General features: G+C 35.8%; 1 protein-coding gene across 1 annotated transcript; it reads right to left on the reverse strand.

The window, feature by feature from the left end:
• Positions 1-237: 237 nt before the first annotated feature.
• LOC148941064 (uncharacterized) lies at positions 238-14,627 on the reverse strand. The gene is made up of 3 exons (XM_089105394.1): positions 14,604-14,627; positions 9,335-9,575; positions 238-352 (listed from the first exon to the last, which is right to left on the reverse strand). The coding sequence occupies exons 1-3, from the start codon at positions 14,625-14,627 to the stop codon at positions 333-335; spliced, it is 285 nt and encodes a 94-aa protein (XP_088961520.1). The 3' UTR covers positions 238-332.
• Positions 14,628-18,667: the final 4,040 nt, after the last annotated feature.

Genomic DNA, 18,667 nt, shown 5'->3' on the forward strand with positions numbered 1-18,667 from the left:
TTCCGTAAAATTTAATTTTCATTCAAAATAGTTTGTTTCGTATTTCCATTTTAATAGTAAATAAAAAAACACATTTTATCTCCCCTATATTTAAAAAATGTACCCTCCTCCCTTCCTCCTCTTCTTTCCTCCCTTCTTCCTTTCCCTTCCTTCTCTACCTTCCTCCTCTCCTCTCTACAAATTTGCATGCCTGGATAGTCCCAAGTAGGAAACACAAAACCGTGGGGTCTATGGTAGTAAGTAGGACAAAAATATTTTAATAATTATTCCATCTATTTAAATAACACCATAATTTAACAAAATACAACAAATACAAGTCATGAGTCGCCATCTTACTTGCCATAGCCGCCACCTGAAAAAAAATAGGAATAATGTTTAATTTCAATCTGAGGTATAAAATAAATATTCATCTTCAACTAAATGGGTATTTAATAGGCTTAAAATATATATATTTTAGCCTATACGTTTTAAAATTTCACGAACTCTACGTTTACATATAAGATCCGAATGTCGACATAAATAGGAAAAATGGGCAGTGTTTGAATGCTCCTTGATGGGCGCGGTTTTGTAGTCTTTCGGTCCACCGCCAGGATCTTGCGACCCATCATTGTTCTTCGGTGGTTTGTGCGCTGAAATGATGGATTTCGTAAGTTTTATGGGCGAAACTGATTTATAGCTCTTTGGCCTCATAGTGGTGTTGAGGTGGACTTGACGATCGCGTTGAGGTGGACTTTGAAGAGTGGTATCCCTCGAGAAAATCATAGCCTAGTAAAGGACACAGTATTGTACACGATTTTAATTAAAAATGATTCTCCTGGGATTTTTTGTTTTGTTGGTTACAAAAATGTGTTTCGATCCCATATTATAGTACTGTTATGAAGGTAAGGTTGTGTTGGTTTGCCCAGATTCTAATGATGAAGGACGGCAATCCATCTGGGGTCACAAAAAGCAGGTTGCCCCCCCCCCAATAAACTGAGAAGACTTCATGAAAAAAACAGTTCAAATAAAATTGGAACTTTGGTGTAAGGAGAGAAAGTTTTAATAGATTGGGCTGGAGGAGGAGTGTACGTAGATGTGCTGGCTTCAAGCAGTCTGATGTTGCAACGAGTTGCTGATAATAGTAGTAACAGTAGTATTATTCACCAGTTTAAGGGAAACTGGGAGTAAATTGGAATGCTGTGTAGTTTCCTGCCCAAGTTCCTCACGGGTACGAAAATGGTTCAATATAAAACGGACTTATATATCAGAAAATAGAATTAAAGCTTGTACTTTCTGTTTTCTGGCTGCTTCTTCTAGCAAAAAAACTGAAAAATAAAGCTCTGAAATCCCTCAGACGTGATAGAATGAAGACACTGACTCGTTAATTTATATTTGAAAGGATAAACTTGAAAGACTTCAAGAAGTTGAACAAGCTCAAATCTTTATAAATTCACAAGGCTATGGCAGTGGAGTTTTTAAGACTGATATTCTCTTTCCTAGAAGGGAATCCTAAGGAAATGAAAATCCAGAAGCGGTTTCAGAGGGACTGCTACAAAAAAGTAGAAGTCAAAAGAGGTTCCTCAGGAGAGGGAGCAGTTCGAAAAATTAGATAATTGTCCGATGAAACAAAATGCATTCAATATATATTTCATATAAAAATATATTACATGATTATATTCTATAAATTATACCGCAAGGCATACCACCTATATGACAAGAAAGAAAAAAATATTCAAAAGAGCAGTGGCTTCAATTCACGAATATTTAGGGGGGGGGTAGTATTTAACTACAAAAGCATGCATTCCTGGAAATATAGTGGGCTTTTTCCGCTTTTTTACCTTTTTAATAAAGAAACAAAAACAAAAGTAATTTTCAAAATCCAGGGGAGGCATTATAGGTCAGTATAGGTTAGTCAGGAGAGGGAGAATACATATCTAATAAGTAGAAAATTTACATAAGAAAATTCAAAATTTTGCCTTTTCTCAATTTCTTTCTTTTTAATTTCGTTTTTTTATTTTTTGGAGTCTTTACTTTCATCAATTTACCATATACTTTCTGTCCCTTCCTAAATTGGACCCGTAAACTCTTCAAACAAAGATAAAATGTCTAAATAATTTTAGAGAATTTAAATAATATAAAACTGTGTATTATTTTTAATCTGAACGCCCCCACAAATTCATAAATAAAACTAAGAGTCTATAACAAACAACCGAACTAATGTGCAGTATGCGTAAGTCCGGATGGAAAATACTTGCATATAGATTACTTTCCCCACTTTCTTAGTTTGGATATCTTATTTCTATAATTCAAGACCACCCATTGATGGCCCCCCCACCCCCAAAAAAAATGAAGTACCAAGGACGAGAAAAATAAAGCATTGTTTGCCTATGGACACACCATGAGGCTATTCATGCCAGAAAATCCCGAGCTAATAGCTTTCAAAATTATGAAGCTTTTAGGGAAGTACCACACTTCACCACACTTCAATAGCTTTCAAAATTATGAAGCTTTTAGGGAAGTACCACGCTTTTAGGGAAGTGCCAGTGTTGCAACATTCAATCACGAAAATAAATAAACAAAATTAATTAGTTATATTTGAGAACGAGTTAAAAATATGCCCATTCACAAAGACAGTTATATCTTCGAAGAAAATGTAAAGCTTCTTAAGCTCTGTGTTCTCATATTATACAGCCTATTTTGCTAATTTCTTCTGTATGTTTCATTTCTCTGTAGTTTAGCGACCGTTGCTACCAGTTTACATAACTGTATATGGTGGTGCTTTTATTTAAAATTGAATTCATTGTTTTTCTAATTTTTAATATATATAAAGTTAAATTTATTAAGGGTTTACCCGATGATTGTTGAAAGACTTTGTAAGCGTTATTTTTGTTAATAAATTATCTCGCTCTCTATCTTTCTCTCTCTGTTAATAAATTATCTCGCTCTCTATCTCTCTCTCTCTATTTCTCTCTCTCTCTCTCTTTCTCTCTCTCTCTCTCTCTCTCTTTCTCTCTCTCTCTCTCTCCCTTTCTCTCTCACTCTCTATTTCTCTCTCTATCCCTCCCTCTCCCTTTCTCTCTCTCTCTCTTTCTTCCTTTTTCTCTCTCTCTCCCTCTCTCTCTCTCTCTCTTTTCTCTCTCTCTCTCTCTCTCTCTCTCTCTCTCTCTCTCTCTCTCTCTCTCTCTCTCTCTCTCTCTCTCTCTCTCTCTCTCTCTCTCTCTCTCGTAGGTGTTCATTTAACCAGTTAAAACAATCACGCTTAATTTTTACTGTCATTGGTGATTAAAGGTTTGTTTTGCAGATTAAATAAAAAAAAACAAGTTTTTTTTAACTGAAAGTAAGGAACGACGTTAAAACTTAAAACGAACAGAAATTATTCCGTATATGAAAGGGGCTGTCCCCTCCTCAAGGCCTCGCTCATTACACTGAAGTTTTTTATTGTTTAGAAAAAATAGAGATGTAGTAAAGTCAAACTTCAGCGTTAAAGAGCGAGGTGTTGAGGAGAGGACTGCCCCTTTTATATAAGGAATTCTTTCTGGTCTTTTTAAGCTTTAATGTCGGTCCTTGCATTCAGTTAAAAAAGACTTGTTTTTTTTATTTAATTGTTGGACGTTTTTAAATAAATGCTGGTTTTCATTTTGGCTCACCGTACATGAATAATTACAACCCAATGTTTATATTAATATTGGTTTTATTTGGTTAAATGGCTTTCTCAAAACTTGTTTAAAATATTTACGAACGTTTTTATTAGTAATAAATATACGTAACTTACGAATTAACTTACGTAACGAACTTCTATATTCATATATTTTTATAGGTATATTAGGGAGTTCGCCCCCTAGTCAATACTTTGCTCTTTAAGCTAAAGTTCGAATTTTGCTCCAATTCTTTAAAAATGACCCATCAATCACAAAGGCCGTTAATTAGAATAAATAGCTCTTATGAAAGTACTAAAAAAATTTTAGCTTAAAGAGCGATGTATTGACTAGCGGGTGAACCCAATCATATACGTAATATTTTCTGTTCATTTTAAGTTTTGATGTTGCTCTTTACTTTCAGTTGAAAAACTTGGTTTTTTTTATTTAATTTCTGATCTTTTTTTCAATAATGCTGGGAAATCCGGCGTCCCCTTCATAGCAATGTCCCTTCCCCCATGAAAACTTTATTCATGGTAAGATCCCCCACATAATCCCCGACCCATCTCCCTCCCCCCACTACCAGAAAAACTCCTCCCTGAAGACGTCTGTATACTTCCCAATAACCACTACTATATGTTAACATTGGGTAAAAGTTCATAACTGTCAGTCCTCTCCCGGGGACTTCGGGGAATTAAGTTATCCTAAAAGACATGGTTATCATATTTTCGACCATGCTGAACAAAATGGATATCTCAAAATTTTGATCGGGTGACTTTGGGAAAAAATTGTGCGTGGGAGGTGGCCTAGTTGCCCTCCATTTTTTTGGTCACTCAAAAAGGACACTTGAACTTTCAATTTCCGTTCCAATGAGCCCTCTCACGATATTCTAGGACCATTGGGTCGATACGATCACCCCTGGGAAAAAAAAAATTAAATAAACACGGATCCGTGATCTTTCTTCTCGCAAAAAAATTCAAAATTTCCCATTTTTATAGATAGGAGCTTAATACCTCAACAGAAGGGTTTTCTTATACATTGAATCTGATTGTGTAATTTTTATTAAGTTTTTATAACTCTTAGGGGGTATTTCTCACTATTTTCTAAAATCAGCCAAATTTTCTTAGGCGCGTCACTTTTGATAGGTAAGACTAAACTTGATGAAACTTATACATTTGAAATCAGCATTAAAATTTGATTCTTTTGATGTATCTATTGGTATCAAAATTCTGTTTTTTAGAGTTTCAGTTACCATTGAGCCGGGTCGCTCCTTACTTACAGTTCGTTACCACAAACTGTTTGATACTTGTCAGTTTCATTCTATAGTTCAAGAAAAATAAATGGAATTCCTATTTATTTTGGTGGACCTTCTTTAATAAAATAAATAAGAAAACAAGTTTTTAAACTGAAAGTAAGGAGCAACATTAAAACTTAAAATGAACAGAAATTATTGTTTATGTCAAGCGATTTGCCACCTCCTCAACGCCTTACTCTTTACACTAAATTATATAAATAACATAATTTAAACTTAAGCGTAAAGAGTGAGGTTTTGAGGAGGTGGCAAACCCTCCTCAAAACGTAATAATTTCTGTTCGTTTAAAGCTTTAATTTTGCTCCTTATTTTCACTTGAAAAAAAATTATTTATTTTCTGATAGGTTTTTTAAGTAATGTCTGGATATCTGGCTGCTCCTCCACGGAGAAATTCCCCACCCCACGAAATTATCCTTTAGATAATTTAATTCCGGTGAAATATTACCAAAGACAATTACCCTTAACTTCTCCACACGTAAAGTTGAGACGGAGGAGAGAAAGCAAGACATAAAAAACAATTCTGTAAAGGAATTATGGCAAATTCCACAACTGTAAAATTTCCCCTGAAAAGTTCACTCCCTGGAAGCGTCCGTCCATATGAGAAATTCTCCATAGAAACCCCCCCCCCCCAGCAAAAAATGTACTCCCCCCCGAAAAAAAAAATCCACGTTATGAAAACAATGGGAAATTTTTTTAACTTAATGATCTTTCCCCTGGGCCAGAGAGGGGAGGGGTCTTATTATATTTAAAAGTCTTGTTTTTGGATCTTGCAACTATATTGAACAAAATGGCTTTCTCGAAATTTTGATCGGGCGATTTTGGGAAAAAAGGGGCGGGGGAAAAGAGTCTGCCTTCGAATATTTTTGGTTTAAAAAAAAAAGAATTAGAACTTTAAATTTCTGTTTAAATGGGGCATCTCCAAATATTCTTGGACCCCTGGATTGATACGATCACGCTTGGAAAAAAAAAGCAACAAATAAACACGCATCCGTGATCTTTCTTCTGGCAAAAAATATAAATTTTTGCATATTAGCCGATATCAGCTTCAAAGCTCTAAAATAAGATTCTCTGACACGCTGAATCTGATTATGTGTTCATTAAAATTCTTCGAGTTTTAAGGTGTATTTCACTCCTTTTTCAAAGATAAGGAACATTTTCTCAGGTTCGTAGCTTTTGATGGGTAACACTAAACTTAATGAAACTTATGTATTTGAAATCAGCATAATAAGCCAATTCTTTTGATATATCCAGACCGCGGCACCGCGCCGGCGGATCGACCGAACGCCTCCGATGAGAGGCCTGGTCAACCGCAGCCGAAGGGTCACAACGCCACTGGTGCGCCACAGGTGCGCCGCACCGGCAGAAGCGGCGGCACTCGGTCGACTTTTAATTAATTTTGCGGCAATTCTTTATTGCGTCGACCCCAAAGTCAGAGCTTTTCCTTCTCGGGTGGTTTAATATATCGATGTTCCTGATTAGAAATCAAGCAGGGCTTGCACTATCCCCAAATTTTCGGGTATTTCCCTGAAAATCTATGCGTCACACCGAAAAAAAAATTGGTTCCCCGAATCCTCGAAAATCACGCAATCACGGTGCCATCCTTTAACGATTTATCACCAGTGACTTTCCCTGCCAAATATTACTTTGCATAACATAATTCTTCACTACTCTCTTCTTCGTTAATTTTCGTCTCTTTTGTTACTTTGCATAAAAACCAGACAGAGGCAATATGCAATTGCAAATATTGCAATATACACAGCTCTTTATATGTTGTAAGTTTGCAAATTTGTTTTTCTTTGGCTGTTTTTAGATGAGATTTTCTTAATGTTTAATATTCAATTGTTGAACGCCTGACAGAAAATACAATCTTCTTTCTGAAACATTTTTGGAAATCATTTGGAAATCAAAGCTTAAACTCAATAACTGATACTAAGTGTCCTAACATTTTGCTTGGATTAAAAGTGACAAACTAGGAAGAAAATCTCAACATCTTCCTGGAGCTACTTCAGTCGGGATACTATTTCATTTAATTACATTTAGAATGGATGAACTTTTCATTTTTTACCTAAGAAAATAGCTGGCACTTCATTTTTCTTCATACTGAATAAACCATTTGAAAAAATATGCATTATGAAAAAATTATGCTTCTAAGTTCAAAGTTATATTCAAAGTATTTATCCCGATAACTGACGAATTTTGTGATATGGTATTCGAAGTTTTGTATGCAGTAATGCTCGGTGAAAAAAACTGCTAACTTTAATAATTTTTTATGTTAAGAATACATAGCTAATAGATACTTCAACTATTATGCAAGGGTTCTGAAACGCCACTGCCATGTTTCTACCAGATTTCTACTTCTGTTGATGAATAACGAAGAAGACCAGTTTCCAGCCAGCGACTTGTGAATTTTTGAAATCATGAATAGGCTCGAATCTGTTGTAAATTTAAGCTGTGATTTGAGAAAGACTGATGAAAACATTAATGTTTGCGGTCAACATTGATCGCGCCTGCGGCGCGCCGCTGTCATCTTACCGGCGGCACGCTGTTTTGGCCCCGCCGCCGCCGGTCTTCCCTCATCGACATGGTGCCGAGGTCTAGATATATCTATTGGTACCAAAAATTTCAAATTTAGAGTTTCAGTTACTATTGAGCCACTGCGATTCTTACTTACAGTTTGCTACCTCGAACTGTTTGATCATCAAATAAATTATTATGGCATGCGGAGAAAATATAGAGAAGATTAATATAAAGATGATTCATCTTTATTTGATGATTCATCATCATAAATTATTATGGCATGCGGAGAAAATATAGAGAAGATTAATATAAAGATGATTCATCATATCTATCCATTATCTATCCATACACCGCTACAAACAAAAACTCCAGCACCGAAGAACCTAAGATGGAGACATTTTGTATGCTCCTTTCCCACCCCGCTCTTCAGAGCTTCTGTCTTTACTCCCTCCTGTAAAGTTATAAACCAAAAACCTCTTAAAGAATTGTTAATAGGTTTTCCCACCTAGCATGAAGGTCTGCTTTTTCTTTGTCCTCGATTAGATTGCAAAAAAGCTCAGTTTTCTTTTTATCCTTCAACCAGAAAAAGGAACCTAACTGTTTATCCTTTTGTACATTATAGATATAGAATGTGGGCTCGAACCGCGTTTTTTGTAAAGCATATTTTTATATAAAGTTGTTCAAACCAGCAACTTGGTTATCCTTCATGCCCTTGCTACATCATAGTCACATTTTTTGACTAAGAAGGCCAAATATCATGAATAACAAGGCAATTGTCTGGATTTTAGCGCCACACTTGCATTTAAAAAGCAAAATATTAAAATGGCAAGAAATTAGTTTCAAGAGTTTGCACAAACAGTACTTTGTGTCCAACTGTTTTTTACTAATACTAAATCTTCTTAACTTTTGTCAGATGCCTCTCCCAGATAGAAAAACCGCTGTTAAAAGTTTCCATCTTTTCTAGTTTTAAAAATATGCCTTAAACCTTGACTCTGATTGGTCAGTCAAAAAATTTATGCTTGAAAGTTGAACAATGTTCAACTCGAGAAATTACGAACGGCGAACATAATTGGCGCTGTAGTCGTGGGTAATTTTGATTTTATCAACAAATATGACTATAATTTGGCACGGGCATCAGACTTTTCCTCTGGTAAACATCAACCAAATCTTATTAAATTTTCCGATGCCTTTGAGTTTGAAAACCATGCTTAGCCACTAGCAGGATTAAAAATCCTGACAAGCCCTTATACCGGAAATATTTTGATTAAGAGAGAATTGATTGGTAATTGATGGTAATTGGTAATTGGTAATTAAGAGAGAATTGAGCTTTTCTTTTCGTTCATTAAAAAATTCTGCGCTGTTTCTTCCAGTATTTACTTCTACAACACTTGTATGGCTAAATGTAAATATTTCAGTCCTCCAGGGGGACGGATAATTTTCTTGGGAAGGAGGAACTTCAGAGGAACTGAAAATTTGTATGGAGAAAGTATTCATTCCCCCTTCTCCGTTCCCAAAAAATTGAAAAAGGCAAGCTATTATTCAAAATTATTCAACGGACTTTATAAAAAGCCTTAGTAGCCAATACCCTCCCACACATTGCACGCTTTTAGATTAAATACCACTTGTGAATATACAAGTCCCTTAATTGCAATTGAAACAATCAATTGTTTTTTGAAAATATTTTCAAAATTATTCAAGGGGTTCTTTATTGATTTTAAGAGGAAAGCCGATTCTCCCCTTTGCGCTTGAAAATTAAACGCTACCTGTGAATACATAAAAAAAATTTTTAACTGTAAGTGATCACAAAAAAAAATCACAAAATATTCCTTTTGACAATGGCTCTACTTAATAACATGCATTCCGCTGATAAATATTGCATAGGAAATTTTACCATGGCTTCCACTGTATCCTTTATAAGATCCACCACAAACGCAGATGCCACAGCCGCCACCACTGCCATATCCTCCTCCGCCACGACTAACTCTGACGGAACTATCTGCCTCTGCATCTATATTTTTCGGTGGGACTGCTTTAATGGATGAAGCAGCAGGCTTTTTAGCGACATAATCTGAATTGATAGTTCGGAATCCGCCTTTTTGGGCAACGATAGTTGTAATGAAGTAAAAAACAACCTAAAAAGTGAGTAAATCAAGCTCTTCTGTTAACTACTTCTGTCCTGCTACAAAGATTTAGGCTGGATTTCTTGAACGTACCAAGGACAGTGAAACTTAAATCTGGTTGTTTGAACCGGTTTAGTACGAACTTTCATAAAATTTGAGATTAACTGGAAACTGCATTTTAGCTGAAAAAGCTTTCATACGGATATGCAATTTTGGTAATAGCGGGCCCTGAATTAAAAAAAAAAGAAACATGAGTAAAAAGTTAGCGACAAATAATCTTAAAACATGTAGCACCTAACACGTTCCTTTGAAGGTGCTTCTAGATTTCTTTAACGTACCGAGAACAGTGAAACTTAAATGTGGTTGTTTGAACTGGTTAAGTGGAAACTTTCAAAAAATTTGAGTCGGAAAGTCGGAAATTGAATTTTCATTGAATAAGCCTTCATATGCAGTAATGTAATTATTTGTAATATGAGGTACCTAATTAAAAAATTAGCAACATGAGTAAAAAAGAAGCTTAAAACATATGATACCAAATGTTGTTCTTGAAAGGTGTATTTGGCGTTGGGAATTTTTAAATTTTTAAAATTTAAATAGACTTTTTTGTAGATTACATATATAGCCTATATAAAATTTAACAGATTTTTTTTATTTGAATTCTGATAAACGAACTTTTCTTCAAAGGCACATTTGTCTTTGGGAATTTTTAGATTCTTAAAATTTAAATAGATGTTTTTTGTCTTTTTTTATAGATTATATATATATAATTTAATACATTTTTTTAAACTTGAATTCTTATAAACGAACCTTTCTTTAAAGGTACATCTGTCGTTGGGAATTTTTAGGATTTTGAAATTTAAATAGGTTTTATTTAATTTATAAATTATATGTACATAAAATTTAATAGATTTTTAACATTTGAATTCTTATAAACAAAAGGTTTTCTCAAACTTGACAAATTAGTTTCGCCTATTTATTTTATGATTAAACTGGCAACGATGATGGAAATGGAATACCAACCTAAAGACTTCATAATTTGGAAAAACGAAAGGAAAATTCTTAGAAAAAAAGTTTTTCCTAAGAAAATAAACCTAAACAGGTGCAGTAGGTGAAAAATTTGTTTTGTTTTGTAGCCCTTCGTACTTGGATGCGTGTTATTATCTTAGTGAAATGATGGAGGTTAAAATCTGGCTTTTTGAGTATAATTAATTAGGAAAGATAAAAAACATTAAAATGTTTATATGTTAGCTGAATTTTGAAATAATGGCGGATAGAGAGAAGAATCACACAAGGTCAAGAAACGAACAAAAAAATAATAGAATTAGATATTAATTCGAGAAAAGCTACCGCGGTGAGCCAGAAAAAAATCATTTTCAGACTCACATTTATTTGCGACTCCCGCTAAAAGTACCCCAGGGAATTCACCATCAGATGGCACCCTATATCTATCAGGGGGTTAAGTTCTTGTGCTCTTTAATTCTGTTCTGCCGCATTGATTTAGGAAGGATTCCTTGAATTACCAAGGAAAGTGAAAATGAATCTGATTGTTGGAACTGTGTAAGTGGAAATTTACACAACCATATATATCATTAGAAAAAAATCGAAAACTCGATTTTTACTGAGAAAAAGTCTCCAGATGCATTCCTGCAAATTTTGGTTGCAGCGACTACCAAATTAAAAGAAATAAAATAATAATAAACGTGAGTGAAAATATAGTTACAAATATGCCTAAAACAAATAGTACCAAATACTTTAAGAAGGTATAGCATTTCTTTGAAGGTGTAATTTTGTCGTTGAGATATTTTGTTAAATTGAAATTTTTATGGACCAACTTCAAATTTTAACTAATTTAATTTTAAATTTAATTTTAAATTTCAAATTTAAGTATTTAATTTTCCTTATTTATTTCTATTTTTTGTTGTGTCTACAGTCATGGGCGTAAATAGCTTCTTCTCTAGGGGGGATTCTATGATGAAGGGTGGGGGGCTGCAATTATATTGATGTTCAGAAAACCTTACATTGCAAGCAAGTTCTATCATACCTATGAAATCTTTATTAATAAGTAATCACCAAAAATAATAAATGTCCAGTTAGCTTCAGCATTAATCTTCTTGGACTAGAGATAAATCTTTCCAAGACATTATGGATAATTCCTTCTTGTTTTGATTTTTATTCTGTCATTCCAGCTGTTTATTTCCAGCCTTTTCAACCATCTACCTTTAATCAACTGTTTTTTAGCCATCTACCTTTTTTTCATCTGCTTTTTCAACCATCTGCTTTTTCAGCCATATTTAGTGTAAATTTGAAGTTCTAGGGGGGCAGCTTCCTTCCTGCCCCCCATCCGTAAGCCCATGTCTACAGTGATGGCAATGTGATAATGCCCCCCAAAGGTCCCCCCCCCAAGTAATGATGCCCCCCCAAGTGATGATGCCCCCAAAAGTTCATAATTATAAAACAAACAAAGAAAAACCTCAATGTAGCTTTCGTTTGAAGGTGTATTTGTCTCTGGGAATAACCAGGAATTTTGTAATTATTTCACGATAAAAGATGTCGCCAAATTTAATTAATTAGTTTCGCTTATTAATTTTCACGAGCAAACTTGACAACAGTAACGGAAAGGTTATAATACCCTAAGGACTTCGTGAGTAGGAGCAACCAAAAGAAAGTCCTTGAGAATGTGTGACTTTTCGGCGAGAGTAGACCTAAGATGGATCCAGGGGGGGGGGGACTGCACTCTATTTTTTTTAGTTAGGACAGCTATGGAAAAAATAAACTAAAAACTATAAATTAAATAGATGTTTAGATAATATTATATTGTAATAATTATAAGAAAATAGGAAAAATATACAATTCAGTTTTTACTGAAAAAAGAAACTCCACATGCAGTTTTCTAATTTTTGGTAATAGTGGGCACCAAATTAAAAAGAAAAATAAGAAATTTGAGTAAAAAATTAGGACAAACAAGCTTGAAAAAAATAACAACGAATATTGTAAGAAGGTATAGCTTTCCTTTGAAGGCTTTTGCTTATTTGTTTTTACTATTCAGCAACAGTGATGAAGACGTGATATCACCCTGAAATGTTCATAATTTTAATACAATTAAAAAATATTAGTATAGGCAAGGTTTTATTACTAGGGGTCTAGGTCAGTGGTTCCCAGCATATTTTGGGCAATGCCTCCCCTAAGCATTTCTGAAATCCTAACCCCCCTTGTGATATTAAATTTTCTTTTTATTCAAAATTTTATTTGTATTCACCTGAAGGAAGCTTAATAAGCCATTAACTTGGTATCTTTTTTGGGGTCGTCCTCCAGGTATATTTTATTCTAATGCAAACTTTGTCTTTGTCACTTGTTATACAATGGAGGACACCCTTGTAAGATTATCATTTTTCTGTTTTGATCTTTAAATACATTTCAATGTGAAATCATTCACTTTATTTTTCGTTTTTTAGTAAGGCTCTCAGGTATAGTCAGCCAAAGAGTGCACGTCCTGCCTACAACTCACTAAAATATTGCCATGCCGTAAGGGCATAGCGGTCATAAAATGTTTCTGTTTTACGTTCTTGGCATTTTTTGCGTGCACACCTTAACCAATAATGGGGATGGAAATTGAGCATTTTGAAAAAGGGTGATTTCGAAAATGATAAACAAATTAAATAGTTAACAAAAAATTAGCTGCTTATCACAACCTCACGGCCACATGAATATATTTGGAATGTTTTAAGTGTTATTCTAATCAACATATATTTATCAATTTAATTATTTAAATGAAATAAAAATTTTAAGAGTTATTATAATCAACCTGTTTTTAATTTTATCATTTAGTTAATTATATGAATATGTTTAAACCATTTTATGCACAGATTCATCGCAAGATTTTACATAGCTAGCACGCACTATTCATTTTCAGTTTAAAGATTCTGACCAATCACAATTCCAAAAAAAAAAACGGATTAAAAAAAATCATATTTCTATCCTACTAAATAGGAAGGCATGCTTTTACATTTAAAGTTTTGAAAATGAGAAAAAACCTAAATTCAGTTTTTAACGACAGTAGCCTCCTTAATTAGTTATGCAGCTTTTGGTAGTATCGGGCATGGGATTAAGAAAAACACAAGAGGGGAGGGTGAAAGAACCGCCATCACAAAAATAAACTAATAAAATATAGAGCCAAACATCTTAAGGATGTAGAGCTTACCTTTGAAGGCGCAGTTGCCTTTAGGGATCAGCAGACTGTTAATATTTGAATTTTTACCTGACGAAAAGGGTTGCCAAAATAACTTAAAAGTTAAATTTTTAATTATATATATTCCGCATGCAGCTAATGAGTTTTTGTGGTAGCTGGTACTAAATTAAAAAAAAAACTAAATATGGGTGAAAAACACCTATGGGGATGACCTGACCCCTGCAGCCCCTCGGGAAAGGGCTGTAAGTTGCGCAGTTTGCCCTTTGCTTGCATCCAGTATTTGTTATTGGGAAATATACAGAAATTTTTGGGGGGAATTTTCTGCGGGAGGGGGTTTCTTTTGCAGGGATAATTTTCTGTGGGAAAAAAAAGTTTCAGGGGGGACTTTCAAAGGGAAAATTTTACTAGAGGTGAAGGGGATTTCCAGGCATGAGCTTAAAAATTCAACAAGTGATTTTCAACTGAAAGTAACGAGAAACATTAAAATACAAAATGAACAGAAATTATTCCATGCATAAGAGAGGGGCTGCTTCTTTCTCAACCCTCGCTCTTTACGCTAAAGTTTGAATTTTCTAACCATTCTTTAAGAAAGACGGCTCAAACACAATGACCGTTGAATTTGAATGAGAAGTATTTTTAAACAACTTCAAGACGTTTGCGTGAAGAGTGGATTGAAGAAGGGTCAGAATTCTGCCCCTTATATACGAAAAAATCTCTGCTTAAATTTTAATGTTTCTCCTTACTTTCAGTGCGAAAAGGTGCTCTTTTTACTTAACCAAATGTAGCAATCAATCTTATATTCGAATTCCGTGGCCTATGAGCTGTTCACCTCAGTAACTTTTTCTATTACTTACTAGGAAAATTGTAAGAAGTTTCATCCTTCAACTGTTGAAGTGAACTGACATTTTTTCGTACGATTCTCTTTTATATACAAGTATAAATCTTTTTTTTAGTCCTTACTAAACAAGAAAGCAGTGAGGCATAGTTCTTTCATTGTTTTAGTCTCAATGAATTGAAGTGAAAGTGGATTTCTATAATTAAATAACTTTGGTCTAAAAATTTCATGCTTTAGGATGTTCTAATTAAAAAATAGCTGATTTTAAATACGTGAATAAAAACTTTGTATTTGTCCAGTTTTTTGGTTTTTTGTTTCGGGGTAGTGCTTATGAAAGCAGACGTGCATAGCCTATTTGTATTTTGGCTTTATAAATAATGGGAATAATGGCTCTTACTTTAAATATTTCATCCTCATACCTGCTCAAATGGGGAGGGGGTCCATCCTATTTTTCCTTCCAGTTTTACTGACTCTTAGTTGTAAACAGAGGTTCAGTCCAATGATTAGCTCTCTTTTTGGTTCAAGAAAGGACATGTCATGATTAGTTTGTAGACAAGTTCGAAGTGAAACCATCTTGATAGTATTATGACAATAGACTAGCTTAGAATTTTTATCATAACTTGAAATTCTCTGTTGTATACAGAGAAAGTACCAGATTTCCAGAGTTCATATAATGGTTTATTTGATCTTCATTTCGAGTAATACTGAAGCGTATTTTTTACAATTTAAAATTATTTATTACTCACTATTGGTATTATAGCCGGTACCACCAGGCTGAAGGCTGGTTACCTGATAAATCAATCCAATATTTCTGTATGCTGCTCAATGACATTTCGGTTATTAAAAAAGTGTACTCACTTTTAACTCACATACTCACTTTTAACTAATTAATCAACATTCTTGGTTTTTGTGCTTGGTTTTTGTGTTTTTAGTAAAGCGCCAGTTTTCTATAATTCTACAAACATAGGGAAATGTAATTAGTTGGTTTATTTGTGCTAGTTCTATTGATATATGGTAGATCGACTGTGAAGCAAAAAATTTTGTTCGTTTTAAGGTTCAACTCCGTTCTTTACTTCCCTCAAAACAACTTTTTTTTTAAAATTGATTAGTCTCAGAGAACATTACACCTATGGAGGATTGCACTCACAGAAAAATTATATCACTATAGATTATCCTTATCCTTATAGTTAAATCCTTAAAGCATCCATATGGATAAAAATGTAGTCACTTTATAGATTTATATCAATGAAAATTGGAATGAAGCAATTTGTGTTGGGGTAGCTCCCTGTTTCCAGCCTTTAATCTACATCAAACTATTTGATTTTAATTGGTTTTGTTAATAATTGAAGGCAGTTTCATTATGTTTATTTTTAGTGACGGGGAAATACCTTCCCTCCTTCTAAATGTGCACATCTATAAAACATAGCTTCCGTGGGAGATTTCGCCGATGGAATAGTAAAAGAAAATAAAGGAGCTTATGTGGAGATCAGAAGCTCAGATTCTGCCCGCCCAAATGACACTAATCCACAAAAATAAAGAAAGGAGAGGTGGCAGAATATATTTTCAAAATCTGGTGGCCTGCAATTTTGTTGTTTTTTTTCTGATAAAAATACCCAAAAAGGGTGTTAAAAAAATCAAAAGATGGTATGTTTCAAAATTTGGAGGAGGCAAAAAAGATACAGAAGACAATTGCCCTGTGACGCAAACCCCCAATTGGTGCACCCTAAACAACGCTGTTCAATTATGTTGAGTTTTATTTTGTAATAGTTTGTGCCTGGGTTCGTTTTTATGTGGGAGGGCTTTCTGTTCAGTTTTTTTAGGAGCCCCAAAATTTTTTGAATAAATTCTGCTGAGCAATGTAAGAGATTTATACCCATAGATTATCATAATTATGTTAGTGATAATAAAAATAATTTGATTTCGCTCATAGTTTCAAACTACTGCGGAGACTTGCTGATTCCAGGTGGGAATTAAAGGTCAAGCTAAGCTTGTATACCTCCATGGCAGTGATGGTAGTTACAGGCAATGAGGCTCGATCTTCCGTCCCTGGGCAGCAGAGGAAATCCGTCAGCGTACCTCAGAGTGGTGGAAGGGTGTAAACACCACTGAGCTCCACGCCGAGCGATTTGGTGGCCGACGCGCTCCGGGTGACCCGCAAGACTGGGGACCTTGCGGTCAACTCTATTCCCAAGAAACATCGATGGATCTGAGACCTAGAAGAAAAGTTGTAACGGCTACGGCGTCCCCGGCAAGCGACGCGGCCCCTGTATTAGCGCGGGTGTCGAGAAGTAAACAAGCCAACCATACTACGGCGTTCCCGGCAGGCGACGCGACTTCGAATATGGCGGCGAAGTTGAAAAATCCTTTTCATGCCATGAATCTAGGAAAACCTACTATAGTCATTAAACAGACAAAATCTAGCATAAATGTGGGATGCTGGAATGTAAGATCAGTCAAACAAGAAGCCACGCAAGTTTTTCTTGTCCATGAGATGGAGAAGTACAACATAGACATACTTTGCATATCCGAGACCAGAATTTCAGGTTCCGGCTCAATAGTTATTACAGCTCCTGAAACGCTACGTCAATTCCATTTTTTCTACTCCGGAGTAGAGGATAATTAGGGACTCCACGGAGTTGGTTTCATCATGAACCAAAGAACCAGAAATGCTCTCCTAGAATGGGAACCAGTCTCCTGTAGACTTGCCAGAATCAGACTAAAAGGAAACCCCGCAAATGTGTCGATAATTTCTACCTATGCTCCCACCCGTGACGCTGCTGATACGACCAAGGATGATTTCTACGGCGAGCTACAGCAGCTGTCTTCTTCTGTTGTCGCACGTGATTACTTGATTGTTGCTGGAGACTTCAACGCAAGAGTTGGTCCCTCTGACCAAACCACAAGACAAGTCCTGGGAAAATTTGGACAAGGTCACAGATGCGAGAATGGGTGAAGGTTGTTAAACTACGCCTTGATGAACCACCTTGTTGTCACCAATACCATATTTCAGCACAAACCTAGCCACCTTTTAACTTGGCATTCAAATGACGGTGTCACTAAGGCTCAAATAGACTTCATTCTCGTACGCCAGCGCTGGAGAAGCTCCGTACAGGACTCTCCCTCTTACAACGGCGCGGAAACAGGCTCGCAGTCTGGGTCTGACCACAGGATTGTTGCTGCAAAAATTTTGCTACGTCTTGCAACTCGGAGGAAAAACAAACCCAAGGCCGGATTCGACATCGGTAAGCTCCAAGACAAAGAAGTTCGGCAGGCCCTCAATTTGGAACTGACTTACCGATTTGACGCCCTCAGTTCTGATGAAAACCCACCCCCCTAGAAGAGAGGGGAGACCTTTAAAACTGTGATGACAGAGACTGATGATGAGATCCTTGGCCAAGCAAAAATCACACGACAGCACTGGATTACCGCTAGGACCCTGTCAATAGTCGGTGAGCTAAGACAAAAGATGAGCGGCCCTAAGGAAGAAACAAAAGAGCTGCGCAGACAGGTAAAACGCTCTGTTCGTCTGGACCGCCGCCAAATGTGGGAAGATGCTACCGTGTCGTTAGAGAAAGCAGCACGCTCACATGATACCCGCAAGCTTTACCAGATCCTGAAAGAGTCCGTTGGTAAGAAAGCTGCTGTCTCAGAAATAGTCAAAGACAGATCAGGAAAAATCATCAGTTGTCAGAAGGAGCGCTTAGCACGATGGAAGGATCACTTTCAGATGCTCCTAAACCCATCCCCATCATCCGCCCCTGATGCTTTCCCACCTGCCTTTTCTAAAGAACCCTACGACGTCGAGCTGGATACACCGACCAGAGCCGAAATACTAAAAGCGATCAAGACCCTGAAGAACCACAAAGCCCCAGGTGAAGACGGCCTCCCCCCGGAAGTGTACAAACAATGCCCTGAGGTCACTGCTTAACAGCTCCATGGCATTCTCGAAGAAGTGTGGAGGACCAATTCTTTCCCAAAAGATTGGAAGACATCAGTCATTCTCCCCTTCTATAAGAAAGGAGATAAAACCGAATGCAAAAATTACCGCAGAATAAGTCTTATAGACATTGCGGTCAAAATATT

This window comes from Artemia sp. Qi Xiang Cuo, chromosome 19, assembly GCF_049724085.1.
Source record: "Artemia sp. Qi Xiang Cuo chromosome 19, ASM4972408v1, whole genome shotgun sequence".
NCBI lineage: Eukaryota > Metazoa > Arthropoda > Branchiopoda > Anostraca > Artemiidae > Artemia > Artemia sp. Qi Xiang Cuo.